We start from the raw sequence: 24,456 nt of genomic DNA on the forward strand, positions 1-24,456 counted from the left end.
TTCAAAGAAAGCTTTCGGCAGCTTGGCATGAGGGATATATTAAGCTCATGAAAACTAGAAGAACTAGATCTACAAGTTCTGTTTAATATCCCTCACTTGAAAATTAATTTCGGACAAGAAACTCTCAGTCTGCCTCTCCCTTCTCCAATATTCCATTTATCTCCAAACTTCCCAGGAGAGTTTGGTTTTCTTTATGTAGTAATTCCAGGGTCCATGACAGTGATGTCTGCCTGTTACTGACTAGGAGACACCAGTCACGAAGTGGGAAATACTAAAATCAGCTTCCACCCTCCCTTAGACAGCCTCTCGGCAGCCCCGGGACGAGGTGATTATCTCTGAGGCCCTTTTGGGGATCTGGGGCTATTAAAAAAACAGTAACAACAACCAATACTCCCTTCTCTCTTGCTTGGGTACCTGAACATTTTTAAGAGAAAAGTCTACATCATGCCATTAAAATCCAAAAGAAGAAGTAAAATTCTACAGGGTCTGGTTCTCTGTGACCCTTCTACCTCTCAAATCAAGACTTACTAGACTTTTGTTTGGACTGGAAAATACGGTTATGGCCCTACACAGAACACAGGGTCTAACAGAGGACAGTGTGCCGCCCGAGATGAACAAAGCTGACTGTATAGAGACGTGAAATCTCTATAAGGAGAGGACTAAATGCTGAAACAGGCAGATCTATTCTCACCACTTACAGAAAATGCTTATAAGCCCAAGTGAGTCACAAATCAACTAGCTTTCTTCTTAAATGCGTGAGCTTGAAGTGCGGTGGTGACACTTACAAAATTGCCTTCTGTATATAATTTTTTAAAAACTCAGTGAAATTAGAGTTTGCATATGATTCTTCATTCCACACAACATACTACATGATACACTGACACACATATATTACAGCACAGGCTTTAATCGTCCACTCTGTCATTCCTATCTACTATTTGTGGGTATCATTCTAGGTTGGGGGATACAAGCAGTGACTAGAATAGGTTAAACGTCCCTCCTAACAAGGAGCTAGCTTTCCAGTGAAATGCTGTGTGCACACAACCATGTGCTCTACTTCATGGATATATCAAGTACTTTCATCATTAATTTGGACTATTCATGATTTTTGCCTTAGACAGGACATTAGAACCTAATATCCCCCAAAAGATAGGACTTAACCTTAACCACCATACCTTAACCTCAAGATTTGAGAGCCCCTAGTCACCGTTCCCCAATCCTAGCACAGGAACCAGTACAAGGCAGACAGCAGATGTTAAGGTTTCCAGCCCCAGCTTCTTTCCTATCTCAGCTTAGGCCTGGAATTGAGGGTCCCCAGCAACCGGGGAACTAGGATGCCCAGACATTCATTTTCTCCATCTCCACTTCTTCCTGATCACCAAAACATTTGGTTTGAATTGTTAAACAAAGTTTAATGGGAGCCATTGGGACTAGCCTCTCGTACCAGGGCCACAGCAGACCAGACTAAACCAGAATAGAGTCACTTGTGCTAAGTGCCACTGAACTTTGAAATAGGGCAGTTTTCAAAAGAAAAACAGGAGATTCCAATCAATGAGTCTGCATAATAAAGTCCCCTCTGTTTTAACCTTTTGCTCTCTCTTTCCTCAGCTTTTTTCTGCCTATAAAGCCAACCTCTTCTACTGAGCTAACTGGAACACTCATTCCATTTTATATTCTAGAATCAGAAATAGAATCCAGGGCCGGGAGTGGTGGCTCACGCCTGTAATCCTAGCACTTTGAGAGGCTGAGGCGGGTGGATTGCTCGAGGTCAGGAGTTCAAAACCAGCCTGAGCAAGACCCCGTCTCTACTAAAAATAGAAAGAAATTAATTGGACAACTAAAAATATATATACAAAAAATTAGCCAGGCATGGTGGCGCATGCATGTAGTCCCAGCTACTCAGGAGGCTGAGGCAGTAGGATCGCCTGAGTCCAGGAGTTTGAGGTTGCTGTGAGCTAGGCTGACGCCATGGCACTCACTCTAGCCTGGGCAACAAAGTGAGATTCTGTCTCAAAAAAAAAAAAAAGAAAGAAAGAAAGAAAGAAATAGAATCCAATTAGGGCCCGCTGTGGTGGCTCACGCCTGTCATTCAAGCCCTTTGGGAGGCCAAGACTTTGAGACCAGCCTGAGTAAGAGTGAGACCCCATCTCTACAAAAAAAAAAGTTAGCCAGGCATAGTGGCACATGCCTCTAGTCTCAGCTACTCAGGAGGCTGAGGCAGGAGGATGGCTTAAGCCCAGGAGCTTGAGGTTGCAGTGAACTATGATGATGCCACTGCACACTAGCCAGGGAAACAGAGCCAGTCCCTGTCTACACACACACACACACACACACACACACACACACAAATCCAATATAGATCAACTATATTTCATGTAATTTTGTCTTTTGACAGGATGCATAAAAGGACTAATTTTTTTACCTATAAAAGATTTACTGTTTATTCCAAAATTCCGCACTGAATAACACACATACATACTATTAAACATGTCATACTAAATTTATTGCCATATTATTCTTCCCTAGCTTAGCCAGTATGTGGTCTGCACAGCCCAGTCAGTTATCTGCAACTTAAGCAAGAACTCTGGTACTCTCAGCACAAAGTTTAGGCCACTTAAGTTTCCTTATTAGAGAGAAGAGAGACTAACTGCATATAACACATATAAAACCACTGAGAGTCTAACACAGGAGTAAGCTAACGACAGGCGGAGGGTCAGGCCCGGCTCACCTCCTGTTTTGTAAGTAAAGTTTTACTGGAACGCAGCCACACTCATTTGTTGGCAAGTTGTCTTGGCTGCTTTTGCAGGATGGTGGCAGAGTTGAGAGTTGCTACAGGGACCACAGGGCCTACAGGACATACAGTTGGCTCTTTGCAGCTACCCCTGCACCACTAGAAGAATAGCTTAGGAGGGCAGCTGAACTGTTAACTGTGAAGCGAAAATTAACATTTCAAAGGCAAGTGACAACCTGTGATAACTTACTCTCAGATCAAAAGTCAAAGGAACAGGCCAGGCGCAGTGGCTCATGCCTGTAATCCTAGCACTCTGGGAGGCCCAGGCAGGTGGCTCTCTCAAGGTCAGGAGTTCAAAACCAGCCTGAGCAAGAGCGAGACCCCATCTCTACTAAAAATACAAAGAAATTAATTGGCCAACTAAAAATATATAGAAAAAAATTAGCCGGGCATGGTGGCGCATGCCTGTAGTCCCAGGTACTGGAGAGGCTGAGGCAGGAGGATCGCTTGAGCCCAGGAATTTGAGGTTGCTGTCAGCTAGGCTGACGCCACAGCACTCTAGCCTGGGCAACAGAGTGAGACTCTGTCTCAAAAAAAAAAAGTCAAAGGAGCAGCTCATTTGGGCCACATTCTAGGAATCCCCAAACCCTGACACCCTCCACCCCTGCCTTCTCCCTTAGACTCCTCCCCGTCTCCGGAGCTGTCCTCAAATGGAACTTGGGCCTTAAGTGAATCAAGCTGTACATCTCCTGTATGTCATTTTTCGAGCATCATATTAAGTACCTTAATTTATCCGCCCGCAGAAAGTGTTTCCTAGGGAGTGGGAGAGGACAGGGATGCAGGAGCACGTGTCTATGAGCTTGCAGGGCTCAAATGTGTGGCTCAGAAGCCCTCAATAGCTCCAACATAAAGTACTCACATCTGTCACACAGACACAGCCTGTGGAGTCACAGATAAAACCCGCACTGATGAAAGCCAGCATACTGAAGGATAATTTTAGACTTATTTGAAGACGGTAGAGACGGTCTCACTGGCATTTTAAAACCACGCTCCCCAAAATACCCAACCCCTTGTGATTATGCTGACACTGCCAAACAGGGAGACACACTCTATCCCTCTCACGAACCTCCCACTCACCTCAGCTCTCAGCTGCCAGAGGAGGAGGGGGGAGAAAGCATTCCTGAGTTACCATGTGACCCCAAAGGCCACCAGAGGAACAGCTGAGCTGCCGCCACTGCCCCATATTTGCTAATGGAGTTCACATATTTTTAGTTTTCAAGCACACTCAGTCTAGCATTGGAGGCTCCTTCTACACACACTCGCCAAACTGTCCCTCTTTGTCCCCTACCTAAGGAGACAAAGTTCTGTTGAAACAACTGTATGACATTCATTCAGATCCCTGGCACCTCCAAGAGTGCCCAGCACCTACATTTGAATGAGTGAGTTATGTGATTTTAAAAACTTTTTAAAGAATTAACTCAGATTACAGTTTAATCAAGTAACAGGATCACCCTGTGTTAAACTCTGTGATGAGTATCAAGATTCAACTATTCACGGTATTTGTGCATTGTTTCCTATTCCCATCGTCTGGAGGCTACTTTATCTTGGTTCATTCCGCGTTGTACCATTTGTCTGTTTCCTCTGGTCCCATTTCTATAATGACTGACAATGTTTGTTCCTACTGTAAGCTCTTGTGGCTTCTATTTATCTACAGGATCCCGTCTGTGGATAGTTGCTTAACAGATGCTTTTGATGACTACAGAAAAAAACGTTAGGAAAACTCTCGTTCTCCCATCTCCCTCCCACGGTCAGACCAATGGTGAAAGAGATCCGGCTAACATCTGGTGCCCCCCAAAAGCTTCTGGGTAAGGGATCCCTGCAGACCAAGGACAGTAAGTATTGTTTCTTGTTTTGTGGCTCCTGGCAAGCTCATTATTACTAGACAAGGATCAAACCTCTTTGTCCTTGGTTCAGGCTCAAAAAAAGACTCTCAGCAGGATATCCATTAGTTCAAACTGCTGCCTCTAGTACAAAGGGTTTCCCACCCCCATCCCGCATTCACTTGTTGGGGGGAGGATGAGGCCCCAACAAGGAGAGAGGCGAGGGGTGGGAGGATGCAGGGACTCAGGCTTTCCCCCACATGTTGTTATGTCTGCAATGGCATTTAGACCAAAGATAAAATTGTTTGGGGACATGTGTCTGCAGAGTCACCCTAACTTAAAGCGGAGGGAACCCAGAGAGGATCTAAGAGGCAAAACCACATCACCTGCTCCCCAAAAGCAAATTCTGGTGGGCCATGGTGAGAATTTTCCCTCCGTGTTCTATAATGGGCTAAAGGTTTGACAGCCCCAACCCATTTTAACCCCAAACACTTACTCCTTGACACACATAAGGTACAACAACAGCACCACGAACTCAGCTGCTATGCAGAAAGAGAACTTTGGAACAGCATTCCATCTCAGCTGGATTAAAAAAACAACAACAAAACACTCCAGAATCAAAGAACTGGGTCAGCAATATTTTATTGTTAATCTGACACTTGTTCTAACATATAAACATAAAGAAACAGCTAAGCACACACAGTTCTACTTGGGCTTCAGTGTGCCTGTCACAACCCTGGTGCTAGGCCTCAGGCCCACCACCGTCTCAACATTCAACCGTAAATTCCAAGAGCCTGAGCCAAACTTCCCAGCTTCAGCACGAATACCTGTCATTCCATGCTTGGACAAACTACACAGCCTTTTGAATCAAAGTGGAATATTTTTCACCGATGATGTTTGTTTGGTTTAAAAAGATGGTTATACCAAACAGAACCTGAAGGCAGGTTCTATTTTACACGTAAAGCCACCGAATACATAAATACTAGGTTTGTGGCTACCCCTATTTTCTATTTCAGACTAAGAGTCCTCCCTGGAGCTCAGTCTTTGGCCTTTACAACAGGCAGGAAGCAGGTAGGGGAGATAAGCTAAAATCACTGTTGAGGGGGGCCCCACGTGGTGCTATTTCCAGAAGAAATTCTTCTCCCTCACCCCTGCGCAGCTAGGAGTCAGGAGGAAGGATACGCTTGTTAAAAGGCTTTCACTGCGAGTATCTGACCAAAAAGCAAACCTAGTCGCACAAGCAGGGAAAGCACCGGCTAGGTGACCCACAGTCCTGGACTCTAAACCCCAGATATACCTAATGTCTCAGCCCTGGACAGGTCACTTCACCTCCTGGGCCACTTTGTCTTGCCTGTCAAATGTCAGGTTGGTTAAGATTACCATTTAGGACTCTTCATTCTTCAGGTTAAAAATAGGAAATAAAGTAGCTCATCTAGCAAATTTCAAAGTCTCAAACATATTGGATCAAAGAGCTCTGTCAACCCTCGGATCCATTGAAGTACTCTGTAACACATCGCTATGAACTGACTAAAAGATGTACTTGTGCACAGCCTTCTGAAATCCAAGTTGTTTTTAAGGAGAGTAGCTACTTTATGCATCTATAATCACTAACTGTGGTGACCCCAGAATTTGGAAATAGACTACCATCTGGGAGCAAACAGCATCCTCAGCTCAGCCATAGGAATAGCTCTCTCAAGAAAGTAGTCAGAGGGAAGCCTGGGACGTTCAGGAACTATCCAAATTCAAATAAGGTGAATGGAATACCTAACATCAAAGAACCTGGTATAGCTGAATCGTGACTGCCTACAATGCAGAGTAGGAACCTAAGGCTTTGACGACCCGTCTGGGGAAAAGCATGTGGTCAGCACTGGAGCTAGAACCGCGGCATGGAGGGAGAAAGAATCTATCAGTGTTGCCAGCACCGTCCTGAGTGCAGACTGCCCTTACTAGGGCAGGAATACAGAGGAGTAATCAAAGCCAGAAAGGAATGAGCTGCTATGGGGAGAGCAGAGGGCAGTGTTTAAAGCACAAGCAAAGAAGAGAGGATCACCCCACCCACACTGGAGTAGCTAAAATAAAAAAGATACACAATAAGTGTTAGCAAAGGTATGGAGAAATTTGAACCTTAATACATGACTTTATCCTTAATGTCCCACATGTCCCACATGTCCCACATGTCCCACATTACTGGTGGGAATGGTGTAGCCACTTTGGAAAACAGTATAGCACTTCCCAAAAAGGTTAAAGAGTTACCATAGAATCCAGCAATTTCACTCCTAGGTATAGACCCAAAAGAAATGGAAACATATGTCCATATAAAAACTAGTACATGAATGTCCATAGCAGCATTATTTATATTAATAATATTCCAAAGGTACAAACAACCCAAATGTCCATCAACTGATGAATGGATAAAATATGATATATTCATACAATGAAATGTTATTCAGCCATATAAAGAAATGAAGTACATATGCTACAACATGCGTGAACTTTGAAAACATGCTAAGTGAAAGAAGCCGGGCACAAAAGGCTATATATTATACAATTCCCTTTATATGCAATGTCTAAAATAGGCAAATCCAGAGAGACACATAGTGGTTGCCTAGGGCTAGGGGACTTGAGACAGAAACAGGGAGTGAAACATGGAATGAAGAAGACAGATCTAAGATGTTCCTGGTTGAGAACATTTAAGGCTCGTTCTACCCTAACCTGGCACATTGAGCTCTCAGAGAAGAAAGCCTGGGGCTGCATAGATCACCTGTCCTTCCTTTTTCCTTCTTCCCCAAATGCCCATGTGGCTTCCCAGGGTGGCCAAACCTGAATCTGCCTCAAACATAGAAGTAACACTTTAACTTAGGAGTGCAGGTCAGGAGGCTTTACGCTCACCCACTGTTTTCCCCTTTGCATTCTATGTTCTAAAAGTGATTTCTAGCACAGTGGTGCATGTCTGTAGTACCAGCTACCTGGGAGGTTGAGACGGGAGGATCCTTTGAGCCCAGGAGTTCAAGACCAGCCTGGGCAACATAGGAAGATACCCCCTCTGCATCTCATTCATTCAGTCATATTCAGTCATAAATAAAATGGGTTTTTAATCCCCCAGGCGTGGACTCTCTTAAATCTGTACCTGCTTAAATTACATGGTTAATGACAAGAATGACATGCAAAGAAAATGGCTCCTATGTTTTGACATGGGAAAAATCCTCCGAGAAGACAGAAATCATGCCCTATTCAGCCAACACAGGTGAGCTCTCTCTGAGCCAAAGTTCTTGGAAAGAGGAGTTGCCTAGGGAAAGAAGCAGGAGGAAGACTGGCCCAGCGTCCCCTTGCAGGTCCCTCTCACTCTAACACGGGCCACGTTCTGAAACCAAGGCAAAAACGGAAAATAACTGAAAAGGGAGCTGGCCTCCTGCTCGCAACCCACATTCCAAAGGCCGGGTGACTCTGACAGAATGCCGGGTGGGAGGCGGTCACACTCCCGGCAGGGGCAGGGCGGTTGTAAGCACTCAGCTCTTTCTCCTCTTCCAATCACATTCTCGAGCACTTCCACTGGCCAACAAAGGGGGGGCGAGGACTCCAGCATGAGCCCAATGTGTGTCCCCACAAGGGGACCTTTCAACGCCAGCCACAAGCACCGCCTGAGGATGAGGTCAGCCTCTATTCTATAGGCCACGGAACAAGCTGACTTTGTGGCCAGATGGCCGGCCCCTGTGAGGCCCTAAAGATGGGAAAGGATTGGTTTTCCCCACAGGGACCTCATTCCCTATGCAGGAAGCCCAGCCAAGCCATTTTTAAATAGGTACATTCAGGGGACAGGCATAGAAACATTTACAAGAGCCTCTGTGAGTAATCAGGGTGGCCCATGCTCTCTGACCTAAGTTGTCCTACACTGCTGGGCTCACCCCCTCTAAGTCCCTTCCTCTGTATCCATAACAACAGCCTCCGGGTCAAGAATCTAGCATGGTTCCCCATTCACCATAAGACCATGCTCCAACACCTCACCTTAGCACTAAAATCCCTGCAAGATTTGGTCACCCACCCACCCCGCCCTCCGCCCTTCCACATGTGTCTTGTCCTTACTTTTTCTCCTCCTCTCCAGTTACACAGCCTAAAAGCTAAAAACACATTCAGCCTGAGTTCAAATCCTAACACCACCATTAAATAGCTGGAGGCCTTGCCCAACACACTTAAATAACTCACTGCTTCAGTTTTCCCATGTGTTGAGAGCAGGGATAATGACATTACCTGCTGCTCAGGTGAGTACAGTGGTGGTGAAGGAGAAGATCTAGGTAAAACAGTCAGAACAGAACCTGACACACAGTATCACCCAGTAATACTTATTATTATTCATACAAGTCCCTTCCATGAAGCCTTCCCTGGCAATATTAGTCAACGTCTTCTGTTTCCCAAATGTCCTATGAATAGTCAGAGAGCACAGACACTGCCAGGATTTGTGAGGGACTGTTTCATGGGGCAGGTTACTTGGATGGTAGGCCGGTGTTAATATTACCATTAAGAAATTCAGGCCGGGTGCAGTGGCTCACGCCTGTAATCCTAGCACTCTGGGAGGCCGAGGAGGGAGGATTGCTGGAGCTCAGAAGTTTGAGACCAGCTTGAGCAAGAGTGAGACCCTGTCTCTACTAAAAAACAGAAAGAAATTAGCCAAACAACTAAAAATAGAAAAAATTAGCCAGGCATGGTGGCGCATGCCTGTAGTCCCAGCTACTCGGGAGGCTGAGGCAGGAGGATCGCTTGAGCCCAGGAGTTTGAGGTTGTTGTGAGCTAGGCTGACGCCACGGCACTCACTCTAGCCCGGGCAACAGAGCGAGACTCTGCCTCCAAAAAAAAAAGGAAAAAAACGAAATTCATGTCCTAAAACACATACCTGTGGCTCCCAAATTATCTCCACCTCCAATGACAATATTTCTGCCTAGTCCACCACTATGAGATACTATATATTTGTATGGTTACAGATTTTGTCTCTTGGAGCCAAGGCTTAATTCTGCCAAGACTAAAAACTTCTCCAGAGCGGGGATCATACCATAGACGTCTGGTACACACTCAAGAGTTCCCACCGCAGCACCGCCAATGCTTGCTGAATTTAAAAAGAGAACATTATGTTACTTGAAAAACAAAAGTAGTATAGGGGAGATTAAGCCAACCCTCAGAATAAGAGCCAAAACCTACACTTTTGGTATTCCTACTCCCAAACTTCTTGCCACAAACACAGATCAACCCATGGAAGAAGGAAGTAGGTGGCAAACACGCCAAGATGCAGTGAAACACTGTTTAGGCCAACGAGACAGCCTCAGTTCTTGGCCTTCCTGCCTCCAAACTCCCACAGTACTTCATCCATCCTCTCACATTGCAGTTACTAATTTCCGCCTTATTTTAGGCCTTAAAAGACTTCATACCTTCTGTTCTGAAATATAAGCCCCATTTCTCACAAGTCTAAATGCCCTATAGCTCTCTATACAGTGCCTTACTAAGTAGAGATCCAATGTTTAAAGTATCAGAAGAGAATCTAAATTTCACAAGGCTTGGTTTTTGGTTTTGGGGGTTTTTTTTGTGGGAAGAGGGGATTGAGACAGGGTCTTGCCCTGTTGCCTGGGCTAGAGTATAGTGATGCCATCATAGCTTACTATAACCTCAAACTCCTGGGCTAAAGCGATCCTCCTGCCTCAGCCTCCCGAGTAGCTGGGACTACACATGCATACCACCACACCTGGCTAATTTTTATATTTTTTGTACAGGTGGGGTCTCACTACAGTGCTCAGGCTGGTCTCAAACTCCTGGGTTCAAATGATCTTCTTCTCTTGGCCTCCCAAAGCACTAGGATTATAGGCCACTGCACCTCGCCTGAATTTCGTAAGTTTTAAGAGTAGTTTCCTCTATGCCTAAGACCATACAATCATGATTATAAATGCATTGCCCAACAGAAAGCTTCAAAGGGCCTGCTTTACTAATGAATAAGAATATACAAAGTGCTTTTAAGAAAATGGTTGTTTTGAAGCAGTGGAGTGCATTGAAAATAGTCTTAGCTTCAGCCTAGGTTGGGAAGAACACTTCCTGAAGAGTTGCTCCCGGTAATGCCATCTCCTTGCCGGAGGGGACTCCATTAGAGCCTGCTCCTGGCTTCCCTCCACCTCACTTGTTTGGCCACGAAGATGCAGGGCTGAGTGGTAAGTCTGTAAAGGAAATGTGGACCGCTAGCCCTTCCTCTCCTTCCTTCCCCAGGATGACAGCACCTGTGCTCTCTCCACAGCAAACCGGCAAACCATGCCCTTGCTAAGCAAGTCTGCCGCCCCCAGTGCTGACGGCACCCTGCTGGGCCAGTCTGACTCATTTGGGGGTTTGGTAGAAGGAAGCCCATCTACGTGCAGATAAGAGCCACATAGTCACACATTAGTTTTACCAGGAATACAGGTGATGTTTGACAACTATCTGTTGACACTTTAATCTTTTTCGTTAATTAGTTCAGAACCTGGGAGGGGAAGAATGGTGTTATTTTATTGGATTCCCTCAAAAACCCCACCACATCCCCCTGTAATCTGGCTGATTTAGAGGCCTGCTATGCAGGGGGAAAAGGAAAATTCCAGAAAAGGTCACATATATGTCTCCATCAACTTCATATGCCAGGCCCTCTTCTGCATACACTGCCTAAGAAATAGCTGGAAATCCATCCCTCACCCCTGGAGACACCACCCACCCTGCAAGTAATCTGTCCAGAAAGGTAAAAATGTCCCAGAGCCCACTCCCCATCAGCTGTGGGAATATTCTAGCCTTTATCCTACTTCCCATAGCGGCCAAATTAAGTGTTTATAACAGCTGCTACTTGAAATACCAGCAGCCATCCTTATGACCAGGGAAAAGGACAGACGTGTATAAGAAAAGATTGTGCACATTTCATCAGGAACAGCTATAAACAAGGCTACGACAATACAAACATCCCCCGCCAAAAGCGTCACAGTGCGTCTATACGCCTACTTAAGATCCAACCATGGAATGGTTTGCCTGCTTGGCCAGAAGGCACGGCACAGGCTTTGGGAAGGTTCCTAGAGAGCAAGCATGCCCCAAACCACACCGGGATGGGTGGGTCTGTCCTCAAAAATCACGTGTTTCCCACCTGCCCTCGTCAAACATCAGAAAAAGGAAGAGTTGGAAAGAGACAAACTTACGTGCTCTTTCATCTCGTTGGCCACGGTTTTTGACATCATGATGCAGCAGAGGATGACGACCAGGATGAAGTAGAGCGCGTACATGAAGCGGGTGCTGCGGGACTGGCGGATCTTGGGGCAGCAGTCGCAGCAGAGGGAGCAGCCTGCAGACCCACAGCAGCAGGCCAGCTGTTCACAGGAAAGGAACACAGAGAATGCTCTCAGAGCGTGGCATCGTGACAGAGTAAGAAAGACATGTTTGGTCTGGCACAGGAGCTTCTAAAAAGCTCTGCAATTTCATGAGCGATGAGGGTAAGATTTTGTTACTAATGATAAGCCCCTTTCAACCATACCAAATTTATGGTAATGAGGCAACTCTTTCTGAGCCCCTAGATGGCTTCAGGATGGGGGCTGGTTGCCAGAGGTTTGGAGGGGCGGAAGCTTCAGAGCAACCCTCCCACCCCTAGATCTGGGGGCAACGGGGGACGGGACTAGAGATTGTGTTAATTACCGATAGCCACTGATTTAACTGATCATGCCCACACGATAGCACCCCCCATAAAAGCCCCAATCAACGGGATTCAGAGCATTCATGTTGGTGAGTGTACCCCCGTGCCAGGAGACAGTAAACCCAACTCCACAGGAACACGTGCTCCTGGGCCTGGGCCTCTGCTGGGCCTTGCCCTGAGTACCTCTTCATCCTGCTGCTCATTTGTATCCTTTGTAATAAACCGGAAAGAGAAGTAAAGAGCTTCCCTGAGTTCTGTAAGCCACTCCAGCAAATGATCAAACACGCGGGGAGGGTGGTGGAAACCTGATTTATACTTGGTCAGACAAAAGTACGGGAGGCCTGGACTTGGGACTCCATCAAAGTGGAGGCAATCTTGTGGAACTGCGCCCTTAACCCATGGGGCCCGCACTGACTCTAGGTAGGTAGTGTCAGAACTGAATCCAACTGTAGGACACCCAGTTGGTGCCATTCACCACAGCCTCCCGGAGGCTGACCTCCCAAGCTACAGGATGATCATTCTTCTGAGGCACCCTGAACATGGGGCATGCAGGAAAGAGAAGCCAAGAACTAGAAAAGGGACACAGTGAGGTGGGAAGAACATAAACGAGAAACAAGAAAATGGACTCAAGAAAGGGACTTATAATCCACGAGCCCAAGAGTGAACTGTACGAGCACCTTTGCAGGAAATGATGGGAGCATGTAACTTGAATCTCAACAGAAACAGGTGCGCCTTTCACTGCATTGTTTCCCAGAACTCCATGCCCCAAATGGTAAACTTTTGAGGCTGAGTGGGGCATGGTCCCAGAGGGGCACAGAGCTCCTGCCGGTAACAGCATACACACCTTTTATTTGGGGAAACTAGATCTTCAATAAAGCACATGGCAATAGAGCACAGTGGTTAAAAGCTCAGGCTCAAAGTCAGCCTACCTGAGGTTGAGGCCTGGCTTTGCCACCTACTAGCTATGGACTTTAAGCAAGTTATTTACCCTTTTAAGATTCAGTCTTCTCATTTATAAAGTGGGGGTGGTAACAGTACTTATGTATGGTCTCCTAGATGACCTCATCAGATATACCTGGTATTAGGAAGGGATCTCTGTTAAGCAAACAGGGACTTCTACAAAAGAGATTACCATAAACTGCAAATTACAATCCAATCTGTTATGTATTAACACTAAATACATAACAGTGTTACATGTTTACACTCCACGTAAAACCTAAAACCCAACAATTCAATCCTTGATAATGATTTGGAAAGAAGTTTCAGACTTTGCAAGGCTTCCAAGCAAGCATCAATTAGAATGCTACACTATAAACATCACTTACAATGAGATGAAATCATAGGAATATAGTTAAGACAAATCACAATGATGTCATGACAGATCTTGGAATCATATTCATTTCCCAAGTTATCTCATCTACTTCATGAAACTGCCATTGTGTGAGCCCTTTGTCATTCTGTACTATTTCATCACCTCGAATTTTTCCTAGTATACTCTGTCCATCCCACATCCAATTTTCCAAGTCTGCTTCCTCAAAAGACTTTTCTTGCCTCCTAAGACTAGGACACTGCTTTGTAAAAGAAGTTATTCTACTCGGCTGAGCTGAGCTAACAGGTAACATAAGTAGTATCCTAACACTATTGCACTGTGTTTTCATGGGCCACCTTTCTTTACACTTCATTCATTCACATTTTCAATCTCCTATTTCTTCCTACTCAAATGCCCAAATTTCATACACACACACACACACACAAATGATGCCCTCCCACTGGCTTAGCTGGTTTTTCTCTGAGCCCTGCCTCCCAAATCCTTTCCCAACTGCCTCCTTCATTGGTTACTAACTCTTTAAGCCACGTGGTTTAAGATAACCAGTCTTACTGTATTTCAAAGCCAAATGCAATAAACAAAACACTCAATCTTGTTTGGGAAAAGAAATCTTTTAGAAGCAGTTAATGCCTCTCACAATAGAACTTTCCCACAGCAGAATCAACATTTAAACTCTCTCTCCACGGAGGGCAAAATGAACAGATACATACAAAACGTGAGCCTAAATGGAACTGATCATTTAAAGGCCCATTTAGGATCATTAGGATCATTTAGTGACAGAAAAGATGTGACTGTGAAAAATATGAAAAGAAAGGTATATGGTTTAATCCTATTCCATCATTAAAGTCATATATCATTGTATGGATCTGATTTTTCAAACTTTCCTTACTTTCACTCTTAGTCTATATATAATGCTACAGTATTAAAAAATATATGTGAACAAAACAAAATCAAACATTATATATATGTTTATGTGTATGTGTCTATATATGTGTGTGTATATATATATACACACATTCCAAATATTAGAATTCAATAGCCTTTCTCTACTAGCCCAAATGCTATTTTCAAAGCAAACTACACATGTTAGTACAAGCACACTATCTTAAGCTAAACACTGATATATACACCAGGTGGAAATTCAAAACAGCATCCATAAAAGAAATGTTTACATGAGCATCTAGGAAAATCTCACTGCCCTGCTGACTGACCACTTGCTTCTGGAAGAGCATACGTAAAATGAGTTCATGTCCATCCCCTGCCACCTGCAGCTTTATCACCTCAAACATGATCCTCACCTTCAAAACTGGAAAAATCAATTCCTGGCCAGCCTAACTCTCAGGGCTTGGAGAAAAATACTGTGGTCTCATTACCCCTGGCTCCCGAGGGTATAAACCTTTTACTTTAACAAGTCAAGGTCTAAACACCAAATAAATGTAGACTGTACAACACCAAGAGTGAACCTAATGTAAACTATGGATTTTGGTGACTGCGATGTGTCAATGCAGACTTATCGATTGTAACAAACGTACCACTCCAGTGGGAGATGTTGATAATGGCGGGGGGGGGGGGGGTGATGTATGATGGGGGAGAAGTAGTGTATATGTCATCTTAAAGCAGCTGGCAACCCTACTCCATGAGACCAAGCTCACAAGTTTCCTGCTGCACTCTGGACTTCTCACACCCGCATTATATCACAAAGAGTATGAAGGGCTTTAATTTGTAGATACTGCACATTCTGCTTTTCCACAGGAAATGGTTATCACTCAAAACAAATCAGACAATCTCTTTGGAGGGCAATGCTTGCAATCCTTCCAGAAGTTCCTCTTGCAGGCACATTTCCACAAGGACACAGAGATTTAGAATCCAGGTCATTCATTACAAACAATGGGGACAGGCTAAATAAATCATTAATTATCTACACAAAGGAATATTTTTTAAAAGAATAAGTCAGTGTCGAACACCGAATTTTGGGCCGGGCGCGGTGGCTCACGCCTGTAATCCTAGCACTCTGGGAGGCCGAGGCGGGAGGATTGCTCGAGGTCAGGAGTTCAAAACCAGCCTGAGCAAGAGTGAGACCCCGTCTCTACTATAAATAGAAAGAAATTAATTGGCCAACTGATATATATATAAAAAATTAGGCCGGACTTGGTGGCTCACGCCTGTAATCCTAGCTCTCTGGGAGGCTGAGGCGGGCAGATCGTTTGAGTTCAGGAGTTCGAAACCAACCTGAGCAAGAGCGAGACCCCGTCTCTACTATAAAAAATAGAAATAAATTAATTGGCCAACTAATATATATACAAAAAAAAAAAATTAGCCGGGCATGGTGGCACATGCCTGTAGTCCCAGCTACTCGGGAGGCTGAGGCAGAAGGATCGCTTGAGCCCAGGAGTTTGAGGTTGCTGTGAGCTAGGCTGACGCCACGGCACTCACTCTAGCCTGGGCAACAAAGTGAGACTCTGTCTCAAAAAAAAAAAAAAAAAATTAGCCGGGCATGGTGGTGCATGCCTGTAGTCCCAGCTACTCAGAAGGCTGAGGCAGTAGGATTGCTTGAGCCCAGGAGTTTGAGGTTGCTGTGAGCTAGGCTGACGCCACGGCACTCACTCTAGCCTGGGCAACAAAGTGAGACTCTGTCTCAAAAAAAAAAAAAAAAAAATTAGCCGGGCATGGTGGTGCATGCCTGTAGTCCCAGCTACTCAGAAGGCTGAGGCAGTAGGATTGCTTGAGCCCAGGAGTTTGAGGTTGCTGTGAGTTAGGCAGACGCCACGGCACTCTAGCCTGGGCAACAGAGTAAGACTCTGTCTCAAAAAAATAAATAAATAAATAAAGTTAACACTTATTAATCTTTTACTCTCTGTGAGGTACAACTACCATTATTATTAGCTATTATCATCACCCCTATTTTACAGAGATGAGACCAGGGCCCACGGAGGTGGTCAAGCCACGATTTAACGCCAGTGGGCTCTTTGCCATCCTTCTCTCCTTACTGCTGGCATAAGAGGATCCCCAGGACAGAAACACTGGCCTGAAACGGGCCTCAAGCCTTGGTTTCCTACAGAAGGGAGACTGGCTGCAGGGGAAAAAGGAGGCAACAGAGGAAGCAATTTTTCTTTCCTGCCCTTGTGTGTATAGTAAGCATTCAATAAACAAAGTCACATCCCTTTTCTGAGCCCCTTCCTCTCTCTCATGCAACCTCTGGCCTCAGTGAACCTAAATGGCTTCTGTTAGTGCCCTGCCCCAAGCAGCTTGACTGCCCAGTCCCCAAGCTCTCACCCTCACCTCCAAGTGCTGCCCCATAGCAAAAGCCCTCTTCCTAACTATGGAAATAACCAGGCCATTCACTCACTCAGCTAGTATTTGTATGACTATTACGTGCTTTGTTAATTTCTGGGAGTGCAGCAATAGACAAGAGACCTTGTTTCTGCCCTCACTAAGCAAATAAACAAAGACATACAGAAGAATGACCATCTACATGCTGTTTAAGAAGAGAAAGCTTCCTCTTGATGATGTATCAGAAATAAGAAAAAAAAAAAAAAAAAGAAGAGAAAGGAAACCTAGACGTTCAATAAAAAGATTGAGATTTAAGATCAATTAAATTATGGAAGATTCATATTATAGAATATATTGCATCCACTGAAATTATACAGTTTAAACAAAAAAACTTACTGCCATGGAAAGATGTCCACATTGTATTAACTGAAAATAGTCAATAACAGAGTAGCACAGAGAATGATAGCATTTGGGGCAAAAATATAACAAGACGTAGATCAGCAATAACAACAACAAAAACAAACTAGAAGGATATACTAATACATCATCAGTAGGTAACAGAGTTATAGGATTATGAGTGACTGTGCTTTTCTGTATTTTCTGAACTTTGTAATAAGCACATATCTTATAATTATTAGAAAAACATTACCATAAGTTTCTATGTTGGAAGAAAACAAAAAAAATTTCTTCCACCTTATAGGTGGTAAACACTCAAATATTTGTTAAATGAATCAGCCAATGAGTAAATGAAACTTACTTTGGTTATTTGACTAGTAGAAAAGCCAGAGAGAACTATCTCAGTAATTGAGGCATTAAAAAAACAAAATTCCTACTGTACTATACACATAAAAATAGATAAGATAGTAAGTTTTTTTAAGTTTTTTTTTTACCCTGCAAAAAAACCCATAATTTCTTAACCCTTTTAGAATTTTTTAGAGTTTAAACAATGTAAATAAACCTATACTTGGTAGAAACTGAAGCAATTAAAAATGAAATGAAAAAAATTAAACAGCTAGCTAGAAGTTCAAGAAGTTGAACAAGAAGCTATATATCCGCCCATCCCAGGAATGAGCTCTTATATATTTCCTTTATCTAGGTTTCTCAAATTTTCTTCTTTTGAGTTTAAAGAATCCCCTAAAACTCTAAGGCCTTCGTGATCGTTCCCATAACTGTGGCAGTAGGATTCTGGTAGTCAGCAGAGAGAAATTTCTGACAGGTGATTTCTTACATCAGCTTCGACATACTAGAATATACTAGAACATGTCATTTTCTACTTAGGGTCTACTTAGTACCCCTGACCAGTAGAATCAAGTCACAGACAGGGCAAGGACAAGCTGTGAACACACACGAAGCCAGCAACCAGCTGTAGGGTTGCAATAGGGCCTGGGACAAACTTTTCGTGTTTAGTCTCTTTCTCAGGAGGTTAGGGTTACTTTCAGCGCCAAAAGAAATCCTCTCTTCTCAGACAGTGGGTGGATTCTTTGAATCATTCCAATACACCCCCCTCTCTACTTAGTTATCTTATTTAAAAAAATGTCACACTTGATACATTTTAGTAGCTCAATGGAAATCTATAAGGTTTAAGGAGAAGGGGTAAACAAACTCCACCCATTCTGACAATTCAACGGAAAACATTCCTGAGTGGCAGATCACTCGGAGCATAGTTTCTCAAACAGCTCTACTGACACGTTCACTGGAAAATTCTTTGCTGTGGGGGGCTGCCCTGTACATTGTGAGATGTATAGCAGCATCCCTGGCTCTACCCACTGGATGCCAGTAGCAACCCTCCCTCTCCCCTGCAAGTCATGATGATCAGAAATGTCTCCAGACAACTGCTTCCCAGTTGACAGCCACTGATTAAGGCAGGGGTCCTCAAACTTCTTAAACAGGGGGGGCCAGTTCACTGTCCCTCAGACTGTCGGAGGGCCAGACTAGAGTTTAAAAAAAACTATGAACAAATTCCTGTGCACACTGCACATATCTTATTTTAAAGTAAAAAAGCAAATGGGCAAAAACACCTGCATGTGACCCACAGGCCATAGTTTGAGGACGCCTGGATTAAGGGTTTTTTGGGGTTTTTTTTGAGACAGAGTCTCACTGTGTTGCCAAGGCTAGAGTGAGTGCCGTGGCATCAGCCTAGCTCACAGCAACCTCAAACTCCTGGGCTCAAGCAATCCTGCTCCCTCAGCCTCCCGAGTAGCTGGGACTACAGGCATGCGCCACCATGCCCAGCTAATTTTTCTATATATATTAGTTGACCAATTAATTTCTTTCTATTTATAGTAGAGACGGGGTCTCGCTCTTGCTCAGGCTGGTTTTGAACTCCTGACCTTGAGCAATCAGCCTACCTCAGCCTCCCATAGTGCTAGGATTACAGGCGTGAGCCACCATGTCCGGCTTGGATTAAGGGTTAAGAGCAAGAGGTATAGAGTCAAGACTGTCTGGGTTCACACCCCACAGTCCCAAACCAGGTCTGAATGCAAAGGAGCATCCTAGCAGCTTGGGGAAAAGCTGTTTTATGTCTGTAAGAACACTTCCCACAGGCTCAAAAGCTAAAGCCTTTATTTATAACTTTATTTGTATCCTTATTTCCACTAAAGCAAACAAACAAAAACAAGGCTGTGAGAACATTCATTTGCACCCACTGAGGCAACAGGGCTGAAAGAAGCAAAGTAGGCAAGTTCTAGAAGAAAAAGGTGTAAGAAAATGAAACTTCGAAATTCAAACTGGAAAGTAGAGGAGAATGGGAGAAAAGAAAGGTATTCGTTGGGCTTAAAATATTTTTGAAAATTAGTTTTAAATATTCTCATCAAAAAAGGAAGAGAAGAGGGAGGAATCCTACTTGTTCTACTTTATAAATAACAGGTTAGCCACGGGCAGTTAATGAAACATGAAACCCAAAATTTGCCTCATTGTGTCATGGAGATTATGTCACAATGAGAAATCTGCCAAGCCCTTTCCAAGAGGTGCTGTGTGCCAGCCCAGTCCCTAAACCCTGCCAAGCCACAGAGTGCTGTCCAGGCTGGTGACGGGCCACAGAGACAACTAGCTGCAAGTATGCTCTGGGATGGGAACAGAGAGGAGCCCGTTTCACTGCTCTGACAGATGCAGAGTGGGGACCTCAGGACTCAAGCAGGCTCCAAGGGGTTAGCAGCAACTGCACTCCTCTCCCCATCAGATGAAACTCTATGCATCACTCCAGTGCATGACACACGTGGATGCACTATAGTACTACAAATGGAGTTAGACACTCACACAACAATATTTACCAAATGCTTACTAGTGACCAGGCAGCGTTCTGGGAGCCAGTGGTACAGTCCCTGCTCTCAGGAAGCTCACTTTCTGCTGAATTTTTATCAAACCCAGCATCTACAAAATTCAACCTGAACTGGACTTCGTCCCGGAACCTGTGTTGAAAGCCCGTGATCTAGCCCAGTCCTCTCATGTTCCAAATATGAAAACTGAGGCGCTGAAAAGGTTAGGTGACTTGGCTCGAGGACAAATCCAGTGAGGAGGCATCAGCGGACCAGCAAAAAACACACTGGTGCCAACAACTCAGGCAGTCCGGAAGGGGGGATGACCTAACTCAGCCTCTGGGTCCCACGCTTCTGCAGCTTCAGTGCCACACGCTGAAAGACACAGTAACTAAATGAAGTCATCGCGAGCAGGTTTAAACGATGCTCTGCTGACTCTAGGAAACGGCAGCAAGTGTCTAATCATTTTGAAAGGTTTCCATCACAATACAGTTCAAATGAAAAGCTGGCAGTTGGTTAAGTTAACCTCAGGGTGGCCACAAAACTGAGCGCTCCTGAACAGCCACAGGCCGGGCTGTGGTGAGTGCCCACCCCATGTACCTCCCCTCCCCTCTGAGAGCAGACAGCAGAGGGTCTCCCCATCCCCCACCCCCGACCCACAAGCAGGGTCAGCTACTGGCCCCTCCCCCACACGCCACAGAAAGGGGTCACTCCTCAAAGGAGCACCTCTGACCCACCGCCCAGTGACTAGATGTTTCCCTTTCAAGGAGGTCAGTCTACAAACAACGGCTCTGTGTGAGGAAAAGCTTGCACACACCTCGTCTACCTTAGATTGTCCACATACTTCTAATCTTTAGGATTCACAAAATGCCCAATAAAAGATGACATTTCAAACCTTTCTGATATTTTTCACATAAATAAACACACAAACTGGAAGATAAATGTCAGACAATAATAGGTCTTTGGCTTGGAAAAACCACGGCTGTACCCAGATGGTAGCCGCGCTCAGAGGTGGGAACAGGGAAGGGGACAGGGAGGGAAAGGTCACTCCAGCTTCTCAGGTCTCCAGTGCCTCCTACAGAGACACCCTCGCCCCTCTAGCTCACCCCTTGTTCTGGGTGAAAGCCTGCGGCCACATGAAAGGTTCCCGTTTAACAGCTTTTTATTGGAGCTGGAGTAACAGCTGCACTGTTTTACTACAGCTGAGAAAACACTTTCCCCCAGTTAACTTTACCTTTCATCAGTCCCTCAAACTTCAGGAAGCCTTCTTTCCAGCTCTCCTTTCATCTCTGAAATTCATCTCCTTCTCCCACTTCTAGCTTGAAGTGGAAGCGAATGAATATGTGTGTACCTCTGCCCAAGCAAATATCCCCAGCTCACTGCCTGTTCAACTTAAGTGCTGCCCAGACATCCGGGGGATTTGATCAGCACCCCTCTGTCCATTTCTGAACCAGGTCCTCATTCCAAGGCAAGCTGGCACAAAACCCGAGATGCTTGCATTCAGGCCTCAATGGTACCAACCGGCAGAGAATATCACGTAATTACCCCCTGCACCTCTCAGCTCGAGAAGCTTCCTGTGAATGTTCTTAAGATACATTTGCAAAAGGAGCCAGGGTAAAATGCAGGAGCTCATAAATCATATTTCTGAAAGGACAGCCGTATTAATAAATAAGCTAACAGAGAAGAGATTAACAGAAAATGAGAGAAATAAATTCACAGCAACATACTTGCCCCTTTGAAAACTCATGACACAACTGCCCTTTGTTTTGTTTGATTAAACACCTGGGACTCAGCTCTTCTCTAAGATTAACTCATTATCTCTAAGAGTTCATTTTCACAGCCTTGAAGAACCCTAATCAGGCAGGAGGGGTACCAGCTCTCTGATAACGCCAGCCTCACAGAGAAAAGCAAAAAAAAAAAAAAAAAAAATGGAAAAGTAAACACAGCCGTTCTTGTTATCAGCTGGTAGCCATAAATATTTTTTTTCTTTTTGTCCACATAGAAATCCTGATCTGCTTCTGCTCAGCCCCAACACTTTTCCTTCTTTATCTTCGTGTTGTGTGCCCTTCTCACCCTTTGAAGTAAAATAAACTTTCTTTCTTTAAAACTACTCTAATCTTTTTGTTGAGAAATCTTTCTCCACCTGCATATGAATTCACACCCTAACAATTTCTTCTATCAAAACATCAACAGACACGGTGGCTCATGCCTGTAATCCTAGCACTCTGGGAGGCCAAGGTGGGTAGATCACTCAAGGTCAGGAGTTCGGGACCAGCCTGAGCAAGAGCGAGACCCCATCTCTACTAAAAAAAATAGAAAGAAATTAGCTGGACAACTAAAAATATATAGAAAAAATTAGCCAGGCATGGTGGCACATGCCTGTAGTCCCAGCTACTCGGGAGGCTGAAGCAGTAGGATTGCTTGAGCCCAGGAGTTTGAGGTTGCTGTGAGCTAGGCTGACGCCACAGCACTCACTCTAGCCTGGGCAACAGAGCGAGACTCTGTCTCAAAAAAAAAATCAACAGAAATGAAAATATCCTTACATGTGTCCCTCACTCCCAACGTTCACCTTCATCGGGTCATTGGCTACACATGCAAGTGTGGGTGGGAGTCTAAAGATAGGTTTCCTCTGGGGTAATTTTTAATGAAACAAGTCACTTGCTCATGTTGGGAGCCATGTTCCCTCTACTTTTTAAAATTACAAAGTTAGAAGTCTTCTATCAGCCCTAGCTTGTGAAGACCAGCACCCCAGCATCAAAACCAAATACAACAGACCTCAAAGCTAGGCTGACTGAAAAGAACTGTTATTGGGCTGCAAAGTAAACAGGCCCGAGGGGTGGGCAGTGCAGGAAATAGACCTTAATTACAGTTATTTGTTCAGTCAAAACTAGCATTTCTCCAGGCAGCTGGGTGGAGTGGATGCCGGCCTGGGCAGAGGGCTCCTTTGAAGATTCTAGATCTGTCTCACCCTCCTTTCTCCCCACCAAGGAAGGGGGAGCCAGGTCGGGCCAGGATGAGGCTGACAGATGGCACCTCTGAGGCGAGCACCACAGACCTCCCGGGAAAGAAAGGGATCAGATAGCTCCCAGGCAGGAAACAGGGGGTGAAGTGGGGAGGAGGGCAACAAGGAAGTAAGTAACTAAAAAAATCAGGACCCTGATGTCATGGTGGTAGGAGGGGGCATCCTGGGGAGGCTGAGGAGCTTGCTGGAGGGAGAGGAATAGAGGTCTGGTGGTCTCATGGATGTGTGCCTGGGACAGCAGGGAAGAAGTGGAGTCTGGAGCAGCCGGGATGAGGGGATAGAGTCCGGGAGTGGAGGAAAGCCCCCAAACAGGACAGGCCAGAGCAGAACAGAAGCACAGACTACCTCACAGCAAAAGCAGGGATCACCAGGCAACTGCTGAAGTATCTTAGCTTAATGGCACTCCAAATGTGGCCCATGGGCCAGCAGTTTGAGCATCGCTGGGAGCCTGTCAGCTTCCAGCCTAGCCCTACTGAAACAGAACTAGAATCTGCATTGTAACAAGCTCCCCAGGGGATGGCCTGAGACCAGCCCAAGAGCAGGTGCAAGTCTGTGTTCAAACCGTGCTCTTGAATACTCCTGTGTTTAAATGATGACATGCCACACACCTAACAGCAAGTTTCCCTCACCCCTCCTTCAGAACAGCCCTTCAGTGATGGGAAATAATGAAACCAAGTTTCCAGTAAGATTAAATACTACTTCAATATAACAAGATAAGGGAATTATGACAGACTAGCATGCAGTCCCTGAAAAAGATGTCTGTAATTTGACATGGAATAGATGCTAATGGACACATCCTTGGGAAAGACAGAGTAAATACACTAAAATATTAACCAGGTTTTCTTTTATCCTGTCGTGGTTTCTCAGGCTTTCAACATTAAGCATGAATTTCATCAAGTTTTTTAAATTAAGAGAAAATTGCGCAAAATTATAATAGACGGAGAACCACAGAGTAGAAATCTTCTGGTCCAGAGCAAAGTAAAAAGCCTATTTAATTTGCTATCCTCCACATAGGCTATGATTTGCTGTCTATTTATAAAATGTATTCTATTCATCTACATCAAAGAGTAAGACAACTTTGACAAAAATCAACAAATATCAGGGCCGGGTATGGTGGCTCATGCCTCTAATCCTAGCACTTCGAGAGGCTGAGGTGGAAGGATTGCTTGAGCCCGGGAGTTTGAGGTTCCTGTGAGCTATGATGACACCACTGTACTCTAGCCCAGGCAAGAGAGCAAGACCCTGTCTCCAAAAAAAGAAAAAAAAAATCAACAAATATCAGAAGAAAAGATATGCTATAAAATGA

At 44.7% G+C, this 24,456-nt stretch overlaps 1 protein-coding gene across 1 annotated transcript in view; it reads right to left on the reverse strand.

Moving 5' to 3' along the window:
* The window catches only part of SERINC5 (serine incorporator 5), an 89,260-nt gene that overhangs the window by 34,301 nt on the left and 30,503 nt on the right, over positions 1-24,456 (reverse strand). The window contains exon 2 of the mRNA XM_012766794.3: positions 11,790-11,957. Within this exon, the coding sequence (XP_012622248.1) occupies positions 11,790-11,957 (168 nt within the window). The remainder of the gene's footprint in view (positions 1-11,789; positions 11,958-24,456) is intronic.

The sequence above is a fragment of the Microcebus murinus genome, chromosome 11 (genome assembly GCF_040939455.1).
Source record: "Microcebus murinus isolate Inina chromosome 11, M.murinus_Inina_mat1.0, whole genome shotgun sequence".
NCBI classification, from domain to species: domain Eukaryota; kingdom Metazoa; phylum Chordata; class Mammalia; order Primates; family Cheirogaleidae; genus Microcebus; species Microcebus murinus.